At 51.6% G+C, this 21,605-nt stretch overlaps 1 protein-coding gene across 2 annotated transcripts; it reads right to left on the reverse strand.

Annotated features, from left to right (window-relative positions):
- Positions 1-87: 87 nt before the first annotated feature.
- On the reverse strand, positions 88-14,926 carry Lad1 (ladinin 1). 2 transcript variants are annotated; one of them, XM_048430889.3, is made up of 10 exons: positions 14,600-14,926; positions 7,311-7,448; positions 5,123-5,999; positions 4,419-4,523; positions 3,532-3,575; positions 2,363-2,435; positions 2,129-2,263; positions 1,774-1,860; positions 1,462-1,536; positions 88-1,117 (listed from the first exon to the last, which is right to left on the reverse strand). In XM_048430889.3, exons 1-10 carry the CDS (start codon positions 14,635-14,637, stop codon positions 1,112-1,114), a joined length of 1,578 nt encoding a protein of 525 aa, XP_048286846.2. In that variant the 5' UTR covers positions 14,638-14,926; the 3' UTR covers positions 88-1,111. The 2 variants fall into 2 exon arrangements, with proteins under 2 accessions (XP_048286846.2, XP_087762607.1); XM_087906481.1 differs by lacking the exon at positions 14,600-14,926 and adding an exon at positions 7,930-8,071.
- Positions 14,927-21,605: the final 6,679 nt, after the last annotated feature.

The raw sequence follows: 21,605 nt of genomic DNA on the forward strand, positions 1-21,605 counted from the left end.
GCATTCTACACACACACATAAGAGGCCATTGTACTGACCTGGGAAGAGGAAGCCTGGTGGTAGAGATGGGGTGAAGATATGCGGCCATTCTGTACTCTCAAACGTTTTTATTTTGTGTGCGCTTTGCTTGCATGTAGAACCATGCACCGTGTGCATGCAAGGCCCACAGATCCCCTGGAACTGGAGTTCCGGACATTTGTAAGTCAATACATAGGTGCCGGAGACTTGAACCTAGATTTCTCTGGAAGAGTAGCCAGGGCTCTTAACTCAGAGCTAACTCTCCAGCGCCCAGGTCCGAACTATTAAATCACCAAGTTAGGACCACTGATGACAAGCCTACCACCTTAATATGACAGAAGATAGGAACAGAGTTCTTTTCACCAAAGCCAGTGACCCCCTCTCCCTACAGCTGACCCAGAAGGAACACAAAACCTTTCAGGACAGACCCATCAGCATTACCAGTCACTTATGCCTGAGAATGAATGAGTTTATCAGATCCTTCCTGAGAAAAGATTTTTCTGAACATTAAGACTAGTGGTAATACAAAAAGGCACCGGGCTCCGGATCAGGGCGAGGGGGAGGCGGGGGACACTGCAAAGCGGGAAATGCAGTACGTGGTCAATGCCTGGTGACTCCTTTCCAGTCTGGCTTGAAAAAGCCTCAGAGAGCAGTGACAAAGCCTAGGACTTGGTGCGGGAAGGTCACAGGCACACAGAGTACCCGCTGGGAGCAGGTAAGACAGATAACTTTGGAGTTGGCAAAACACCCCAGCCTGATACTGGCAGTGAGCAGGAGAAAGGGGCCGTCTCTCGACAGGACATGGAGACTCGGTGGCTGGTGTGCCAGGCTGTGTTCTGGGTCCCTCTGGGCTCAGGGTAGAGAGTGCCTGCATCTGGAGAAAGTGTCAGTGCACATCTGCCCCCGACCAGGCAGGGCTGGGGAGGGGCCGGAGGGTGACATTCATGTTCCTGGCCCCCAGGGACCCTGACCACCCTGGCTGAGAGACAGAAAGGGAATGCGGATGGCAAGGGTCAGGAGTGCCGCAGGCCAGGGCCTGGCATGAAGAAAGGTCCTTGGGGTACACGTCTGCAGGTCTGTCCTGGCAGGACTTTCACACCTGTGGGACAAAGGCCAATTAGAACAAGGAAAAGGGGTTCATGGGACTATAGTGGGAGGGCACCTCTGAACAAGATAACCTTTGGCCAACCAAGCCTCCACCCATCCACACTGGGTAAGTACCCCAAACCTTACAGTTAGATGGGGCAGGCTTTGCTAAGCTACGGCTCAGCCAAGCCAGAACAGGGCTCCTATTACTCTCATGGGAAAGTCATTTAAAGCACACACAGGGGGGTAGAACCTGGGTACCCAGACCACTCAATGGCAACCCAGTTAGAGTTGTGCATTTGGATAGGTTGGGGGGGCTTCCATATCTCAGGGCTGGGTGCCTTCTGCCCCACTCACCTCGGCATCCAAGGACATGGCCGATTTGTTTCCCCATTGAGCCCTCCTGGTGACGGATGCCTCTTTCTGTACCTCCTGATCAGAGTAGAGACCGAGAACTCAGAGGTAAAGAGGGACTTGGGACCCCCACCTGCCCCTTCTTAATGTCTTTGTTCTTCCTGAAGGGACAAGGACTCAGACCCACCCCTCTCCTCAGCTCTCACCCACAGGTTGGGTTTCTACCCTATACCCCTTGCCACCAGCTCCACTTCTGAAATGACCCATTGCTGTCGGACCTATCCCTCCTCCGACCTGATATGTGGGGAAGGGTACCTGAGCGCCCTGGTCTCCAGAATCCTGGGTCTTGCTGATCCACAGATTAAGTCTTGATGTCACAACCCCTGACAGTCGCAGATTCTCCTAGAAAGAAAACTCCCACCTTAAGGTTTGGAGTCCCGAACAACACTAAGGCTCTTTCAGAGGCCCCAGAATGGGGACGAGAATCTCTCTACCACAACGTCCACTTAGCACAAGCTATGTGTAGCTGGGACAGGTCCCACCCTGGGGAGGTCTGCACCCAGTTAAGAAGACTCAATCAGAACAATACAGTTTCTAACACTGCCGAGGCTGAGGCCCAGGCTCCAAGGATGTCAGCCTAGAGCCCCAGCAGTTGGGACCTGGCCCTCACCTTTCTGATGGTTGGTTCTGTGCGGTTCTGGCCTGCCAGCTCCTTCTCAAAGAGGTGGCGCTTGCTGGCTACACCGGCAGGAGTCACAAGAACCTCAGTACGGGAGGAGCCTGGAGCCCTGACAGATTCGGATCTCTGTAAATCAGAGATGAGAGAGGCTGAGCCATAGCTGTAATGTTCACAAATAGCGCCCTCCACCCTGGCACGGGCTCCAGAGGAATCCTCTGCTCCTACCTGTATGGCTGTGTGGTATCTCTCCAGTTTCTCTCCCAGCTTCACCGTGCTAGCTGGCAGCCTCACACTGGCGCTGTAGGATGGAAAGACAGATTTGAGATGAACCAGCCTAGACTCTGCCCCACCCCAGGGAAGCCAAGCCTGCCTCCCCAGGGTTTGAAGAACAACCCCTAATATCCCATCCTGCGGGCCAAGAGGGAGGACAGGGACTGATGAAGACACCTCTGTTGCAGAGAGAATTGCAATGACTTGGTCAGGATGAAGTTTACAGACTCGAGGAACTTCCACACCCCTGAGGAACAGCCTGTCTACTCCAAGGGGCATTTGAGGATCAGATGAGCTTCCCACTGTTCCCTTCCTGCCTCCTCCTCTCACACCCCGTCCCTTCCACTCACCTCAATTCTCACAGGCTGGGAGGTCACGAGAGTCCCTGTGCTTCCCCGCCATACCCGGCTCACCCTGTATCTGCCTGCCTGGGTGGCTATAGGTTTAATGGTCTCAAGTGAGTCACTTGAGGTTAGCCACTGTTTTGTCTTTGTTCTCCTCTTGCTCCGTCCCCTCTCCCAGCCCTGGACCTAGGGACATAAGCCCTTATTAAAGGTTTAACAGATAGGTAAGTACGGCACAGGTGGGAGAAACTTTTAACACCAGCACTAACGTTTAGATCTTATTTTTGTCCCCGTCCCCCTCCCCCATGCAATGTTCCATCCTCCATCTTCTTGGCTCGGTGATACAAGGATAGTTACTAAGCATGCAGGCTCCCGGCCACTGCTCTGGGCCTGCCACAGCCAAGTCTTTTCCTTCTTTGTCCTAACTATAGTCTCCCTTCTGGAAAGCTCTCTTACCCTTTCTCACCCCAAAGAGATAGACCAAAGCCTCCTTCCTCTTCAGAGACCCATCAAAGCTGCGTCTCCTCCAGGCAACTCTCCCGGGGACCACAGGACAAGTTCTCCCCGACAGCACACGAGCTGTCACAGTACTGCCTCCCAGAGTCATCTCAACCGACCCCAGGACCTCCTATCAATCCTGTCGCCCCATCAGATCTAGAGTCCCAGGCAAAATCTGCACCTTCCCTAATGTATGCTGTGGCATAGCCTGGTACACTGATGGCAGGTGAGAAGAGGTAAACACATAACCAGAAACAAGAGTCAGGCCTCCAGGCAGCTCACCTGCGGGTTAAGGTTGTTTCTGAGTTGTCTTTCCTGGGGCTCATCTGAAATGAGAAGGTAAGTGAGGGTCTTAGGCAAGTCCATGTCCCCTCCCCAGGGAGGAGTCTAGCTCCCAGGATGCATCTTCTTCCTGAGAATAAGCCCCCCCTCAAAGTGCCAAGCCTTCATTAAAAGTCTTAGTCTGGAAGTACCTGACTTCACCCTTCTGTGTGGGTTCAAAGCCCTTCCACTACCATCCCACCCCAGTCAAGGTACCTGCTACGACCTGTGTTCCTATCTGCCTCTCCACTAATTAAGAGCCTTGAGGGTACTGGTCAACCTCAGGCATATGGCCTCTTCCCCAGGGCCTGGCATGCATCAAGACACAAGGCACATTCAACCAATGGATGAGCAGATGACCCAGTAAACAAAAGGACCAAGACTAAGCCCTGAAACAGATGAGACTTTCCAATCTCATCACATGGAAGCAAGGAAGGGGCAGAGAAACCTGCTGCTCTCTGTCCTTTCCTCCTCCTAAGGAAGAAACAAGAGAGCCAAGACGGGCCAATTGGCTCTGGCAAGTTCATCTTCCTGCAGTCCTGATCTTATCCACTAGGTGGAACTGCTCGTGTGTGTATCTCTCTCTCTCTCTCTCTCTCTCTCTCACACACACACACACACACACACACACACACACACACACACACACACACACACGTTTTCTAGGTCTCCAGCCTGCTCTCCTTTATTTAAAATGACTCGTGTCTCTGCGTTGGGCACCGTGGAAAGTCAAAGCTCCTGTCTGTCTAAAGAGACTTCCTGCTGTGTAACCTAACTTAATGGGTCCTGGTTTCCTTCGCCTGCTCTGCAGGGGACTGATGACTAGGCTCCACCCACCTTGCCCTTACCCGAAAGGAGATGGTCCTGGGGCTGGAGCGTTTGAGGGAGCTGCTGTAGGTGAGCAGAGTCGGTGAGAGTATGTCTGCCTCTTCATCCTTGCTGGGAATTTTCACCTGAGTGGAGCAAAGGCGTCAGACGAGAACTCACCTTCCTCCGTAAAAGGGTAAGGTGCTCCTAAGCCCAAGAAGCCCCCAAGCCAAAACTTCCAGGGGGCCCTCAGGTGATTTGGCTCATCCCGGAAGCTAGAGATGTCTCACTCCCCCGCCCCTGCTATACAGTGATGGCACGGTCTCATGTAGCCCGACCACCAGACAGAACTTTAGTTTTGGAAAGATCCGAGGTTGTCTAAGAGCTTGCTATCTAGCCCGAGATTCCCGTGCTTGATGGGTGCCTGTTTCCTTGGCGGGCTCTGTAGTGGACAGGGAACAAAGTTACCCTGGCTCTGAACAGACATAAATGGCTTTGGGGGCTGAAGTCTAGGACCTGGATGAGAATGTGGTTGGAGACCCCCGGTACTCTGCACACGGCCCCTTTTGGTTCCAACAACCTGCCTCTGACTCAATGCCCTATTCAGACAGTAGTTAAGAATTCTGACTTGCTAGGAGAGAAAAAACTGCCAAGGCCAGCCCGACAGGGGAGGAGAGGGGGAAACAAGGGAGATACAGGCCTCAGGACTGCCAAGGAGGGCAAAGGAGAAAGGGGCAATGCCAACCTGGAGTGTGATGGGTGGGAAGCGAGAAGCTTTAGTCGGAGGGTCTGTTGTACCCTGCTCTGCAGAGGAAGGTGGGCTCTTCCCAGGGACAGCCCTCCCTCTGGCCTCCCTTGTGGTGCCCTGGCTTCCTCCAGGGGCTGGGGGCTGCTCTGAGGCCGTTGCCTTCTTTGGAGTCAGCTTTGTCTCTGAGACTAGTGACTTCTCGAAGATGGATGCTTTCTCTGACACCAGCCTCCTCTCTTGCATCTTCTCAGAGACCACGGCTTTGTCTAGAACTGGAGCAGACCTTTTCTCTGGTGCTGCTGTCTTCAGAGACGGGAGTGTCTTCTCGGGGACGGGCGACTTGTCTGACACATTTGTTCTTTCTGGAACCAACTTCTCTGGGCTGTGCTTCTTCTCAGTCGGGGATGCTTTCTCTGCGGCTGCCCCCTTCTCTGAGGGGCAGGCTTTCTCTGAAGCCAGTCTCTTGGCAGGCACTGGAGTCTTCTCTGGGCCAGGCGCTTTCTCAGAGACCAAGGTCTTCTGCTGGACCTCTGCCTCCTCTGGAAGCTCCTTTGCCCCTCCCCCAAGCTCTCTTCCCTTTAGGGGCTCTTCTTCCTGAGCCCAAGGGCCTCGCTGCTCCCGGCTCAGTCTCCGGCGGGGCAGAGGCTCCACTTTCTTCTTAGGCACAAGGGGCTGTGTCGAGGTCTGCTCGGGGCCTGGGCTGACCTTTTCCTCCTCTAGCCTCTCCTGCACTGGAGCCTGGACAGCCTCTATCACCTGCCGCCTTTGTCGCCGTTCCTTCCGAGTCCTCAGGATGGCCTGGATGTCTTCCTCTTCGTCTCTGGAGGCTGGGGTTGATGGCCTGGGGACCTCTGCTTCCTCCACACTGGGCAGCCTGAATCAACAGACACAGGGAGACAAGGTGGACAGAATCAGATGACGTCCAGAGTGAGGGTGACCCTGGGTGTAGCTGACTCAGTGAGATGCCTCCAGGGCCACCAAGGAGGAAGCAAATAAGTCAGACCCTGCTCTCCTTGTCCCACCACCACTATTTCAAAAATAACCATTCTTCTGCATTCTGTGTACTGCCTTCCAAAGGGTCATTTGGCAAAGCACCCCAGGGCTCTAGTGAAAATCACAGATGCCTGTGCAGTGTACAGAGAATGGTTCCCTGTTCATCCACAACCACGAACAGTGATCAAGCAACTGCATTATAGGTTCTAGGCCTGGAGCAGTATTGGCCAGGAGGGCTCAAAGGAGTGAGTTCAGGCCCTGTCCATCAGAACCTAGAGGAGGCCATGGGAAGTAACTGGTAGGGAACTAGAAGGAAAGCCAGGGCTTCTGAGGCCCCATTCTATTATCCTGTCCTCCATAGGGTATGTGTGAAACGTGGTGTCAGCCCTGGGTTTGGATCAGTTCACGGAACACAGCCTGGTCTTCCTCCACTCGGAGATGTAAAGGAACAAGAGCAACATAAAATAATTGTGCGAAACTCAGAGGTCCTAGTCTCTCGCCAAAGGAGTCTACGCCTCCTGTCACCCTGCTTTCCGTGTGATTTCAGGCAAGTTAACTTACTGTCTGAGCTTTCCAAACCTGTAAACTGAGCTTGTTAGGCGGTGAAACGAGAGCCATCCCATGAGAGCAAAGTCCTAGCACACAGGCAACATTCAGGAAGTTCTGGGTCCTTCTCTTCCTTTCCCTCATAATCCCCAACCTAGATGTCAAGATTGGTTCCCTTTTGTTCCCCCTTGGAATAGAGACGGTCAGAGTCTGGGGAGGTAGACTGTTTAAGGGACATTTGACAAAGCTGGATAATACTATGGCCACACTCAACTAGGTACAGGCCCTTGACAAGTTATCTAAGCATGTTTCCTGAGTCTCTCCTCTTATGAAACAAGTTATGAACAGTGACCTCTCAGACATCATGAGGATGGAGGGAACCACATACACAAATAAAATGTCCAACAGAGTAGGGCTCATGAACAGGCTCACCAAACAGCTCCATGAGTGTGATGACGAGGGTAGGGACCATGCGTGGGTTGAGGATGGCAAGGAACTTAAATTTCATCTTCCTGCCATCAACCTTATTCCTGGACAAAATCTCTAGCAGGCCAAACAGATTTCACATAGTCTTCTGGGGCAGGTAGGCCCCCTGCTTCCACTCAGAACGGAGAAATGATGTTCAGATCCTAACCCAACCACGTACCTCTCCACAGATCTCTGAGCTCCATTCTGGGTGACTTTTGGAGATTCATCGTCTGTGGTTGAACTCAGGTTGCGGTGCCTCCGCCTGCGTTCTCGCTCCTGTTCCTCTTCATCCTCCAAAGTCCGTTGCCTGGCTAGGCTAGGGGAAGAAGGCAGGCATCAGCACAGCCCAGAGACCAGGAAACACCTTCCCTACCCAGACTCCCACAGGCTTGGAGAAGACAATTGCCTCCAGGCAACCCTGTGGCCAGCGGCCCTGGGGCACTGCAGTGCAGATGGCAGGGGCAGAGATGTTGTAAGTACAAATGCACACCAGATTTCAAAGACCCAGGATGAAGAACAAAGTGGAAAAATTTCTCACTGCAACAGTGTAACTCTCTGTGACGGCCTGCAGTTCCAGCTAGCTAGAAGGCTTGAGCTACTCTGAGCTACACAGTGAGAGTCTGTATCAAAAGAAGAAAGAAAGATAAAAAGTATATGTTGACTCCATATTGAAATGATCACTATGGGATGTATTAAAGCAAATAAGATACATTATTTAATTTTTTTCCCTTTTACTTCTTTAAGGTGACTACTAGAAAATTTAATCTTTCAAAGCAGTTCCTTTCTTTACAACTTACAAGAATGTGGGGGGGGGGGGCTGGAGAGATGGCTCAGCAGTTAAGAGCATTGCCTGCTCTTCCAAAGGTCCTGAGCTCAATTCCCGGCAACCACATGGTGGCTCACAACCATCTGTAATGAGGTCTGGTGCCCTCTTCTAGTCTGCAGACAGAATATTGTATACATAATAAGTAAATAAATAAATATTTTTTTAAAAAAAAAACAACTTGCATGGATCTAGTTAGACCAGAGTGTCTCCTGGTTGGCATTACTGACATTTCGGCCAGATAATTCTTTGTAAGGAGCTGCCTTGCAAGGGTACCAAGCAACACCACTAGATGTCAATAGCAGCAGTGTCCATTTAGGACAACCAAAGACATCCTCCAGCATTACCAAATAGCCCCTTGGGACACCAATGCTCCCGTGTTGGATTTTCCTGTGGGAGTAGAAGGTCTGTGGATGATGGGAACAGGGAAGGTGGCATGGTTGTCGGAAGGAAAAAGGTGACCTCGTCAAGGTCCTTACTCTTCTGAGTTCTTGACAGACAATAACTGAGGAATTGCCTCAAAGTTGTTCACTCTGCACAAAAGCCCTTGGCCTCTGGTGGTAGGGGTAAGGGTAACTCACAAATGAGACCAAGAGAAAACCACTACATCCTTCCATTTCTCAGGGCCCTCCCTCAACTTTTAAAGCCATGTTCTACCTGCCGGGAGCAGCAAGGGAACACCACATACTCTATGTCTGGTTCCCACTCCTGTGACCTCGCATTTGTGGGGCTAACTAGACACTTTCAGGCAGCCGAACAGCCTCCCACTAATTCATTCATGCAGCCAGCCAGGCATCTGGCAATCCAACCAACCCGTGTACTTGTCCCTCTCACCATCTTTATCCATCTACTCTACCAGAAACCCACCTATTGTCCACCCCCTGCCCACTTTCTCTCCATCCACCAGACAAACGACAAAGAAACACTTAATGGCTCTAATGAATGGCACCCTTACTCTGTAACTAAGTTTGGGTATTAAGGAAAGTATGCCTTGGCATAGTCCTCTTCCTTCTGTCCTTTGGACAGAGCTTTTGAAAGGCAGGTGTGTTGGCTTGCAGCTGAAGAAAAGAACAGAGATAAAAAACATTCTTACTTCTACATATGTTACAATGAGGTTGCTTTTAAGGTATAATATGCTAGCCATGTTTACCTATTTCACCTATGAATTTCCCAGAACGGGGTGTACAAGTCTTTTTAAACTGGTTTGTTAGTAATGTTAAAAAACAACAGCAACAACAAAAAACTCAAAAGACAAAACTCCTGGGTGTCAGCAAGAGACAAAAATCAAAACCTTAGACAGGGAGGGGGGCCCTGTCCCTCTCATTATGTCTACTTCCTCACTAGCCCTGCTACAAAACTTACACTCTGTACACACTGCACCGCATCCGAAACGTATGTGTGGGTCTCTGGTATGTGTCGGCCTCAGGACCTGGTCTAGTTCTGGTGCTCTTGGGCAAGTCACTACCTTCCCCTTTTCACTTTAGAAAAGGATTGCTCTCCCGGGCTGAGCATCCTATCTATACAGCCAACAATCACTAACCCAGTGCTTTTTGAGGGCCGACAGGTTAGGCATGATTCTAGGAGCTAAAGTCCAACAGGCAAGAAAATAACACATCTCCCTTCATGGAGGTTAGACGAGTCAAACAACAAGCAAGGAAGCAAACCCAGGACAAAACAATTAGACTCGCCTGGAATGAGAGAAATGCTTGGGTGTACAGACCTGGTTCAAGAGAAGGAGCCAGCAGGGTCATGTCTGGTGGCACAGGGTCCCAGAGGGGGGTTGTGAGTACAAAGCCTCAGTGTGAGAACTGGGGCTCAGAGGAAGAGGATAGGCTAGGGGCAGCCAGCAGAGGAGCTGGGCAGGAGCAAGGACGGAACAGCAGATTGGAAGACCTCTGGCATCTGACATGGAGAGCAGCACACAGCCAGTGCCCACGAGTGCAGAGGGCATCTGACATGGAGACTAGCACACTGCCAGTGCCCATGAGTATAGAGGGCATCTGACATGCAGACCAGCACACTGCCAGTGCCCATGAGTGTAGAGGGCATCTGACATGCAGACCAGCACACTGCCAGTGCCCACAAGTGCAGAGGAACAAATGCAACTGTCCCTGGCAGAATCCAGGACTCTTCTCTTCCTGAGAAGTCTCCGACTTCCGCCTTGATGCAGAAGAATGCACAGAGGGAGGCAGTCGGGGACCCCTGAAGGCAATCTGCCCCATCTCTCTGAATAGGGAAGGGGGTGTCTGCTCATTGCCTCAAGGAAAGGAGCTACCTTAGAAGAGAACCTTCTGGAATATCAAAATGCCACCATTGTGAGGGCAACCTCAGTTCCTCTGCTCATCTGAGTCACAGTTGTATCCTGCCTCAGTGCAAACGGAAAAAGGCTGGGGTTTTCTTTATGGCCTTGACCATGGGTCTTAAGCAGGTGTGTGACCTGGGCCTTCACATCGCTGAATGTTTACAGACTTATTCTTCATTCACCCCCACACTGCACACAAACCTACGGTCTCTTCTGAGTCTCTTATGGTGTTCCACCTCTCCTCCACCAATTTGGCTGGCCCTGCAAATAGGGACACTGTCCCTTCTCTCACTCTGCATGCACCTACCCCATTCCTAGCTTGGGGACAACTTCTACACTCCAGAGAAGGTCCATATCCAGAAGAAAGTTAACACTCCCCAACCCACACTCAGCAGGGCTGGGTTGGAGCCTCCAGGATTCCTTGACCATGAGCAACACCGTTCCCATAGACTGCTCACTGTCCTTAGGGAAGCAGGGGGTTTGTTTGCCCCCCTCTGGGGCCCTGTGTGGTTGTGTCATCAGCCTGAACCAGGTCTCCTCAAACATGACTCATGACGAGCTTGGGACAGAGCTATCTGCAGAAGTCGGGGCCAGGTGTCCTTTAGTGTGTTCAAGCTTTATGCCCAGACCCCCAACATGCAAGAAGGGTGATGTAGTCACCAACACCTGCTACTCAGAAACCTCCTGACACCCAGCAAAACATGAGTCCTTTCATTACCTCACCCCACCCCAGGAGAAGAATGTTATCTCCTATAAGCAAAGATTATTGGCCTGTAAAGGAAAAAAATAGACTTAAATGGAAGAGAAGGAAGGCCAAAGGTCAGCTTCCTTAGCAGGTACAATTACTGGAACCCCAGAAATAAATCAATTATTTTGGGAGCTTAAAACAGGGCTTGAAATTCAAATATGGTGAAAAACAAATCAATAAGTGAAAGAATGAAGGAGGGTGGTCTTAGCACTTTACAAATACCACTGATGCTAATCCATACATGGCTATGAGCAAGGTGGTGCTACCCAACTCGACTCAGAGAAGCCTGAGGCTTGGAGAGTTCATAACTTTCTGAACGGGGCTTGGTTACTAAAAAGAAGGAACCGAGACCTTCCAGTTAAGTCGCCGTCTCAAAGCTTCATGCCCTCATGGACCAGAAAAGATGCCCTGCAAGTGCTGGTCCAAATCGGAGCCTAACAACTGAGCATTCAGAAGGAAAAGGAGGCCTGAGCAGGAGCAGGGGTAGCCAAGCTCAGGGTGCAGTTGCAAGAACTGCAGTTTGGGGAAAGTCAGCAACTATGGAGCCCTAGAGCCAGACCCTCTGTGGAACCTGCTGGCCGTACAGCCCAGAGACTTGGCAGCTGACCCTGCAGCCCAGCCAAGCAGCTCGCTGTTCACTCCCCTCCACCTCCTGGCCTTCCCTGGGGGGAACATACGTCCCTCTCTGCACCTCCAGGTGAGGCTGCTATCCATCCTTACTCCCAATTCATCAACTCCACCCTTTTTCATGGATGGCTAAAGACATCACTGCCCTGTTACACTTCGAGTAGAGAACCCACTTTCCCTAGGGGTCACAGAGAAGCCAATTACAGGGCAGATGAAGGCTCAGCTGCTCTGATTTAAGTAGCTAGAGGGTTTGTGAAGATGCCCCAGAAGCACTTAGTGAACCCTGAGGCTCAAAGAGCTGGGCCTGGGGAGGGGAGAACAATGGACGGGCCCTCAGGATGGCTGTGACTTTGGGCCAACCTTCAGCTCCTGACCAGGCGGGCCTCAGGCTCCCCCTCCACATGCTGACGAGCTCTTGCGGATGGTCTGAGGTCCCTTCTGCCCCCAGACAGTCTAAAGAAAGGTATCAGGAGAATCCAGAGAAGCACGGGAGGTGAGAGGGCTGTTTAAGGGCCAGGCAAGGAAATGATTAACCACTGGCCACTTAGTCCCCGTGCTCTCGGATCCACCCCTCACCCCCCACAGACAGGCTGGCAGATCCTCACTGGTCACCAGGTCAGCACTGGAGGAAAGGACAAGACTGACCAGGGCAAGCAGCTCTCCACTGCCCTACCCCAGGTCTGCAGCTCCTGAGCCTCATGGCTAAGAACAGCGAATACAGGCTCACATCTTCGCCTTGGTTCTAGTTAAGGCCACCCTTGTCACACCCTCAGCACAGGCCTCCCCAGCCTGGGAGGCTCGGTTGCTGGTGACTCACAGCCCTTTCCTGCAGCCCGCTGGGGCTTGTTGCTCATTCAGAGAGAACAGGAGCGGTCCTCCGTTCCAGGTGTCTCATCAGGGAGCCTGCTGGCAGCAGCGGCCTCTGCCCACGGGGTTCCATGAAGGCTGGGACTGGGCAGGGAGGCCAGACTAGGTCTTCCGGTGGCAGGACTGGTTCCCCAAGGCTTCACTATCACTTAGCCTGGACATCCCACGGGAACTCAGCCCCACCCCTGCAGCCACAAAAGTCTATGTCCAATTGAGCAGCGGACAAGCTACGGCCAGACCTCATTTCCATTAAAACTCCTAGTCCCCCAGCCAAATACACACACACACACACACACACACACACACACACACACACACAGAGAGAGAGAGAGAGAGAGAGAGAGAGAGAGAGAGAGAGAGAGAGAGAGGCTTTTAAACAAAAAAAAATTAAGTAAATAGAATAAAATCACAAACACCCTCAGCAGTCTGGACACTTTTAGGAAGTGAGCCCTGTTTTGTATTTATAACCTAATATGCAGTTCTAACATCTGCAGCAACCATTTAGATGGAACTTACTGGGAGCAAACTCAGCTGCCCACATAGGCATCTCATCTCTACACAGGCCATAAACATGCTCACCCACACAGAAGCTGCACTTCTTGTATCTGAACATGCATTCATAGGCACTAACGAGCCCACACCCAGAAACAAAGACACTCCTGCACCAACCCCGCGCACACTGACCCACAGGCAGAGTCCATGGCCTTGCCCCCGCACCAGCTCCACCCTCGGCACATACCTTCCCTGGGGTGTGTCTGACCTCTGAGGTAGCCTGGGTTCCCTCTCCAGAGCAGTGGATCTCACCCTCCTTCGGGCTTACCTTTCCCCTTCTCTATATACCATGGGCCTCTCTGTACTAACACTGAGGGCACCCATACCTCAGAGCAGGGTCCGAAGGGTCTGAGGAGGTCACATGGATGAGATTCTGTGAGAGACTGAGACAGAAAAGGAAAAAAAGGAAAGAAAGGAAGGAAGGAAGGAAGGAAGGAAGGAAGGAAGAAAGAAAGAAAGAAAGAAAGAAAGAAAGAAAGAAAGAAAGAAAAAAGCGAAACCCTCTGAAGCCCTTAGGGAGACCCCAAGGGGCAGCAGTCTTTAGGTGGTGGAAATGTGTGAGAGATGCCTTGATAAGCAAGGTTATGGTACCCTTGCTGCTAGAGTGTTGCTAGGCTGCACCTACAAGATAGCTCTGACCCCATAGTAGGCCTGAAGACCTAAAGTCCACTTGAGAGAAGACAAGAGGCCAACTTTACCCTGACTGGAGCCTAAGAAATAGGAAGAGCAGGGCTCCAGTGTGGGCCTCTGCTCCCTTAGGACAAAGGATGCATTCCAAGTTAGGGACTCAGTGGAAGGACGTGGGAGGAAAGATGCTCATTTCAACGGTTCTGGAGAGGGAGGGGGCAGCTCCAAGAGGAGGCACAAAGAGAGGGGCTGCCTCTTAGGTTCCCACCCCTCCCAAGCTGCTCTGACCCTGATAGGCTGTCCAGCAGGCAGGCATAGCATATACAGTTTCTGACCCATTGGGACCAGATCACAAACTTAGGTGCAGCACGGAGAGGGATAGCAACTATCTTGCTCCCAGCGTAGACGTCACCCCAAATGCGAGCTGAGAATCTGAGCCTCTCTTAGGATGGGGGGGGGGGCTGCTTTCGGTGACCCTAGTCACAGATTCCGGCTCTGTTGACTCCATTAGATGGGGCTAAAGGACACTCCCTAGGCCTACTATAAAACTCTTTAGAGAGGAGCAGAGACTGGGGGTCCACTCAAGAATAAGGCTTAGGGTAACTCTTGGACCTTCCCAGCCCCGTAAAATGTTCCTTTGCCCTCACAGACAGTGGCACCCCGGGCTGTCCAGGCTGCGGACCAGCCTTCTTCTAGCCTATTCTTTACGACCTAAGGGGACAGGAAGCTGCGGAGCAGGGAGACCACCCTCCCTGTCACCTAAGGAGTCGGGAGTTTGGTCGCAAGTCTATCCCCACGAAAAGCAACATGACCAGGGTCCCGCTCCGCCAAGGTAGCAGGCCTATGTCCCGGAGAGGAGATCCGAAGAAACGAGACTACACCCCAGCCCCGGTCCACCCAGCCTCGGTGGACCACTCTCACCTGGACAGCGCGGACCAGTTCTTTCTGCTGATCGACATGCTGCCGAGCCCCGCGGCCGCCGCGTGCCGAGCTCCGCGCTTCGCCGCTCACCTGCGGCCCCTCCCCCGCGCCAGGTAGGGTCACATGGCCGCTTATCTCAGCCCGGCTCTGCCCCGCGCCGCCGCGCTCCCATTCGCCGGCCCCAGAAGCTGCCTCAGGGGTGTGGGCGCCCTAGACAAAGCCTCGCTGAGCTCCGCCGGGGCGGGTCTCCAGCGCGGCCGCTCTGCGGGACTGTCCACCGAACTGCGGGTTGCACCGAAGCCGGGGCTAGCGCGGGGTTGCACTGCTGCTGGGGGCGAGGGCGGGAGACTTCCTGTTCAGAACCAGTTGGACCAGCTTGGCGCCGGACCGCGTCTTCTCTCCGAGTCGCGGTCCGGAGTGCCAGGGAGTGGGGCAGGGGGCGGGACCCAAAGATCGGGGTCAGGCTGAGCTCGCTGCCTGGAAATCGACTTAGTCCGCAGAAACCCAATAGCTGAAAGCTGAACAGAAAAGTTAGAGCAGGTACCGTAATCTCGGGTGTAGAGTGCCGGCAGCTGTGAGGAAGTGGGGACTCCTAGAGAACACCCCAGGAGTCAGAAACTTTCTCTGACTCTGGTGAGATGAGCAGACACTCATGAGAAACATCCCCTAGAAAGCTAGCCTCTCCCAACAGGGGATGAGGCTCAAACCCGCCAACAGGGAGGGAGTGCACACAGCTTTAAAAATATATGCACCAAAGGCACGGACCCTGCTCTCTGATACCCCACCGTAGGCTAAGGGGCAGGGCTTAACTGGACCATAGAAGCAGTTTTGCTCCTCCAGGAAGAATGAGGGCCATAGATAACTGAAACTAATATTGCACCAACTTAAGGCAACTCGGACACCACCTGTGGGCACCCATTTGGGTGGGTGCAGCACTAGCTGCTTTCCACGCGGGAATCTACCTCCTGACTGATCAGGTCAAGCCAGGATCAGGTACCTGGATGGGAATTTTACTTTCCCTGAGAGATCAGAAACGGAACCAACAGCTACTGCAGGCCCTGCTGGAAGAAGGATGGGTTCTACCCAACCCACAGAATGAGAAGTCAGAGATGGCGTAATTGCCTCCAGAGATCCACCTGTCTTTGCCTCCTAAAGCCTGGAAGCGCTGGGATTAAAGGCATGAGCCAGGGGGCTATTTTTTGTAATCTACAAAAGAAACGAAGGGGGATTTAGTCAAAGTTAACATTGTGCAGGAGGTGGGGGTTAGCAGGGAAAGCTGTCAGAAGTGATTGCCAGAGCTGATGAGTCGAGCCAGGGATTCAGAGGACCAGGAATTCCAGAGGGCTTAGGGAGGAAGTTGGCTATAGACCACAGAGGGTTTCTTGATATTTTAACCTGATAATTAATTCTCGGTTTGGGGAGCTCTCTCGGCATTGTCAGATGGTCTGCTGCCCCCAATACCCATTTGAATTTAAAGTCTTAGGAAGAGCGGCCCAGGAGATCTTTGGATGTTGGTGTAGGAGCTTAGGAGATGGCGTGGCATTGTGTCCCCCATAACCCAAGTACAGGGAGTGAGTGGTAAAGAGAAAAGAACACAGAGTTGGTATCTATGCCCATGTCTTCCTGACTTCCCAAACATCTTGAAAACAAATCTCCCCTCAGTGTCCCCTTAACTTTGCTGAGCACACTGGGTGCTTAAGAGCAGTTTGGAGAAGTACATTAACTTTATTTAAGAAAATCTCTACCATTGAAGGTGACATTTGTAGTCTTGGTCGTGAGGAAGCTGAGATCGAGGGGATTCCAGGCATCTAGACCCCTAACCTCTGGGATCAGGTAAAGCCAGGGTATGGTGCCTCTGTAGCTCTCAGGCTTGCAAAGGGAGTGTAAGTGGCACAGCTGGCAAAGGTGATTATGTTCTTGTTCTCCAACGACTGCATTCCTAGATAGAAAAGACTCTTGGACATGAACACCAGAGGAGAGGCCCGTGACTGTTCAGAGCCGTGCTACTGGGACACAGAAGCATGGAAAGGAATGAAGGAAGGATGGTATCTCCATCATCTCATCTTTTCTTGGCAGCGAAAATGAACACACTGCTGAGGGATGAATTTTTGACCCGGTGTTGAAAGAGAAAAGGCAAAATGAATGCATTCATCCAAAGCTTACAGGAAGACGCGAGCCTCAGCAGTGTACAGATTAGGGGTTCATAGACACATGTACAAAGACAGTCAGAGGATTGTATAGCAGTCCCCTATCCTCAGAGGATCTAAGACTTAAGGAATGGCTGAAATCACAGAGAGTGCCAACCCTGTATGTGATCTTTTTCCTATACATGCTTAAGAGAAAGCTTGATCTATAACATAGACACAGTAGGAGATTACAAAGAATGGCTAAGAATAAAGGGCTGGCAGTGGTGCTCGATGGGAAAACATATGTTTAGCAATTATAAAGCCCTGGATTCATCACTTGCACAGAAAAAAAGCAAGCAAGCAAAAAAAAAAAAGCAATCAAACAAAAAACAAACAAAAACCACCACCACCAACAACAACAACAGCAAAACAAAACAAAACAAAACTCTAATGAAATAGAGCAAGTGGGGGCAGGGAGTGTTCATCCTATAATTCCAGCACTTGTGAGGCAGAGGTAGAGGCTAGAGTCCAGCCTAAGCTACATAGTGAGTTCCAGGCTACTCTGAAATACAGAAAACAGGGGTGTGGCGGGGGGAGGGATGTAGGGACAATTGTAATCACACACTGTGATAAAATTGCCAGATATAAGACCTTTGTGCTTCGGAGCCATTAAGAAAATAGGGAAGACTTAAAGGCAAGACCTATGATATCACACAGCTTATCTGGGAACAGAGGTGGCCACACGGCTAGCAATCAGAAGCTATACCAGGACACACAGGACAAGAGAATTCAGGTTCTAGACAGGACGGCATAAGAGTTCATTACACTACTCAGAATAATGTGCGATTTTAAATGGATGAATTACTTGTTTCTGGAATTTTTTTCCCATTCAGTATTTTTGGGTCAAAGTTACCACAGATAACTGAAATTATGGAAAGCAAGATCCTGGAGAAGGAAGACCCCTGTAAACACAAAATTCAATTTCATGCTTATTTACCTTTATGGAGAGGAAGGCGTTATGGTGAGGGAAGGGCTCAAGGGTTTCAAAGGTATTTCACAATATCCTAGACCTGAAACTGAATGGTTGGGAGATGAGGGCATAGTTCAGGGACTGAGATCTTGCCTGCATGCCCAAGAGTTCAAGCCACAGCACCATAAAAAATGAGTAAGTAGTGCATAGAGGGGTGCTCACTTTGTAATTCTTTATTTACACAATGTTTAAAATGTCAGCATGTGATGATCACTTCCTACAAGGAAAACCCATCAAGGCAAAGCCTGCTGTGAGTGGGAAGCCCCTGACAGAGGACAGGGGTTTTCTGTCATTTCACAGCCAAAGATAAGTCAAGAGGTCACCCCTCTTTTTCACTTCCTTGAGGTTCTGAGATACTTCACAACAGACATCCAGGCTCTGGAATCCCCCAAACACAAGACTTATAGGGCATCTTTTCCAGGAATGCTAGAATGGAAATCTGGGGGATCCCCAGCCCCGATCAGCTGATCTCTACACCGTGACATTTCAGTTCTGGCCCCATTTTCCATCTCCACTGAGCAGCCTCTGTGCCTTTGGCACTGTTGGAGAAGCGGGATAAAAATGAACAACAACCACATCCCAAGGACCCCAGACCAGTGGTCCCTGACTTTTGGTTATTGAAGTGGTGTTGCCAGTGTCTTAATTTGTGACTTAAGAACATTAGGAGGAGGAGGAGGAGGAGGAGGAGGAGGAGGAGGAGGAGGAGGAGGAGGAGAAGAAGAAGAAGAAGAAGAAGAAGAAGAAGAAGAAGAAGAAGAAGAAGAAGAAGAAGAAGAAGAAGAAGAAGAAGAAGAAGAAGAAGAAGAAGAAAGAACATTAGAAGACAGAGTGGTCCGTGAGTGCCTTGGGAGGATCTGAGTTCAAGGTCAGCCCAGTCTACAAGGAGACCTTGTCTTAGAAGACATTAGAAAACAATTAGCACCCAGGGGCTATCTTAATACTAAAATAACAACTTGGAGATATGCATACTTTGGAAGACCCACAGCCCTTTCCCCTTTTCTGCATTAGCTCTGGGATCCCCAAGCATCTATGGTAGTGGCTCCTCAGCAGAACACAGCCGATGAGCTAGGATCACAAATATCCATTTGGGAGGACATCCTCAGGAGACCATTGGCACCAGACCACACAGTGTGTGTGTACCCCACTAACCAGTGGCAGCCGGCTCCCCACGGTGTACCACATAACCTGGTTGACCTTCTCTCTAAGCAGCCGTGACATTCACACAACCTTACCCCCAGGGGCTCAAAGCTGAAACACCTGCCTGTCACCCAGGGGAGGCATACTTCTGAACCCAAAGCAAAGAACCAGGCTGGCCAATCCTGTACTGGCCCCAGCAGTGAGGGAGGCCACTTGCCGGCACTGGAGTCAAGCGGGGTCCTGAGATGGACAGACTCCCCAATCTCATCCTCTGGTTGGAAAAACCAACACTTTCACCCAGTTTTCCAAGCAGACGGGAGTCAGGGGAGCTCTGTGCTAGTCCCATGCAACCTTGAGAAGTCGCTTTCCTTCTGAATGCTTCTGCACATTGACTGTAACACTCTGTGCCAATGGCACGGGGTCACCAGAGTCCATCCTGTCTGCCTCGGTCTCGGGGTCTGCTTGGGCATACATCCTGGGAATAAGGAATCCCTGCCCCTCTCTGTGTGCAGGCCCCACAGACTGGCAAACATTTTGAGGAAAGAGAACCCTGAGGGAGTCAGGAGAGGAAGCTGTCATCTGCACGGGTTTCAGAGACCTGTCCCAAGACTTCAGCAGCTTGGTCACCCACCTGGAACAAAACTGCCCCCATGGCTGCCCAGCCCAGAGCCCTGTGGGGGGTGTGACTCACTTCGCGGGGGGCCATTGTGGCTAACGTTTAACCTGGCCCCTCCTTCAGAATGACACTTTAGCCCCAGAAGTTCTGAGTACAGATCTGCCCTGTGTGTGAGAATCAGACACACCGCCGGGCTTGGGGCCCTGGGACCAGTGGGGACAAGGCACAACTGGCCTCCTGAGAACTCTAAGACAGGCAGGGTGGTAGCAGGTGGCGTCCTGCCCTGGTCGTTCCTAACCAGGAGGGAGGAACATCCTGCCATCTCCAGCTGCAGAGAGAGGCATGCCCACACAGCTGCTGTGGGTTTGTTCACACCAGACATTCCCTGAGAAGGTCCTGGGCCTCTACCCTCAGCCTGGGTCAAACTATTTGAAGAAGACCTCCCCTTTGCCCATGTACGTCTGTCCTGCCTCCCACATAATAGCTTCCCTTCTGGTAGGAATGAGAACACCATGGTATACAGGTCGGATTCTAGTGTGGAGTCCTTCCTGGGCAGTAACTAGTTGCACTCTGTTGAAGCAAGACTGATCCTAGAAAAGAGAAAGCCCCAAGGCAAGTGGAACGGGGTCTCCTGTGAAGTCACAGCTGTCAAACTCTGGCCCCTTATGTCCTAGCGTCCTAAGCCCTCCAGGGCTCCGTTTCTAGAGCTCTACCTCCAAGCTTTTCTGAGAAGGTCTAACAAATCCTGATACAGCATTTGGCATGGTAAATTTGTCCTTGTTATCACTGCAAACAGTGCCCTGGAAATGAGAGTCTGGATGCTGGCAGACTCCTTCGGTTTAGTTCCGTCTCCCTCCTTGCTTTGTGACTATAGCGAGTCCTTAGACGTCCTGCGCCGTGCCTCCCTGGGGCATGGGGATGGAGACAGTGCAGTCTCGCAGGGCCGATGTGAAGGTTAAATGACTACAGTATCTAAAGTAGTTAGTGCCTGGCACATGGTCACATGTCTTGTGTGGGAGCTGCCAATCAAGGAGAGGCCCCGGGGCTTACTCAAGCTTATAGCCATATCCGGTCATGTGGACTGTGGGCATCCATAAAGAATCAGGTCTCAACAAAGGACCCTTTACAGAGTTCCCCCATTGCTAAAGCCCATCTTCTCCTTGCCAAGCAGAGGCTCAGTTCTCCCCAGATAAGTGTGGGTATCAGTCTGAGCTCTAGTCCATCCTCATGGAAATGTCTCAGGGCACCGGAAGCAGAACGGGGCTGCTGACCTTCTGGAGTTGTCTGCATGGGTCCTCTGCCCTTTGCCAGAGGGCCACAGGCTTAGGTGTGTTGGGAGCCCCACCCCCACCTCCTAGCAGCCCTCTGTGTCCCATGTTTGCTTTGAGTCAGAATTGGGGCTGGTCTCCCACCTCTCTAGGGCAGGGTGGAGACCCCAGTCTGTCAAAGCCCTAGGTTAATAGTCTACTGTCAGACTGAGATTTGCCTCAGGAACTTAAGGCCAGGTTCTATCAAAGGTTTGGGAAGAGACAAAACATTGAGACATGCTTTGGAGCCAGGCCAACTGGGAGGAGCCCGTGAGGCAAGGAAGGGTGGGTTTCTTGGCTGCCCAGGCACGAAGCCTCACCCTGTGCTCTGTGGCATGAACCAGCCCTGTCAGGTTCCCCAATGTGCTCTCTCTCACTCTCTCTCTCTCTGTTTGTGTATGTGTAACTGTGTAACTATGACTACAGGTATGTGCACACAGTAAGCGTGCTCTTTGCACACCCCTGACTCTCTGCCTACTGATGTGCTTGTAGCAAAAACCCTGTGCTAGATGCTGCCTTTCCTAATGCACCCCAAGTTGCTGGTCCCCGCTGCCACAGGCAGGCTGAGTATGCCTGCCCCAGACTGTGCCCCAGGAGGTAACAACACCGTACTTTGCACCAGCCATTGGCATTCATACCAGATAATACATGCAGATCAGAGGGTAGAGCCTGGTATCTCTGGGGTCAGGTGAAAGGGACTGTCGGGACAGCTCAGCCTTTGTGGGGACCAATTACTTTCCTGTAGGCTTAGATCAGAAACTGCCATTGACACCTCCCTAAAAGCCAAGTT

Source organism: Myodes glareolus, chromosome 5 (assembly GCF_982192425.1).
Source record: "Myodes glareolus chromosome 5, mMyoGla1.1, whole genome shotgun sequence".
NCBI classification, from domain to species: Eukaryota; Metazoa; Chordata; class Mammalia; order Rodentia; family Cricetidae; genus Myodes; species Myodes glareolus.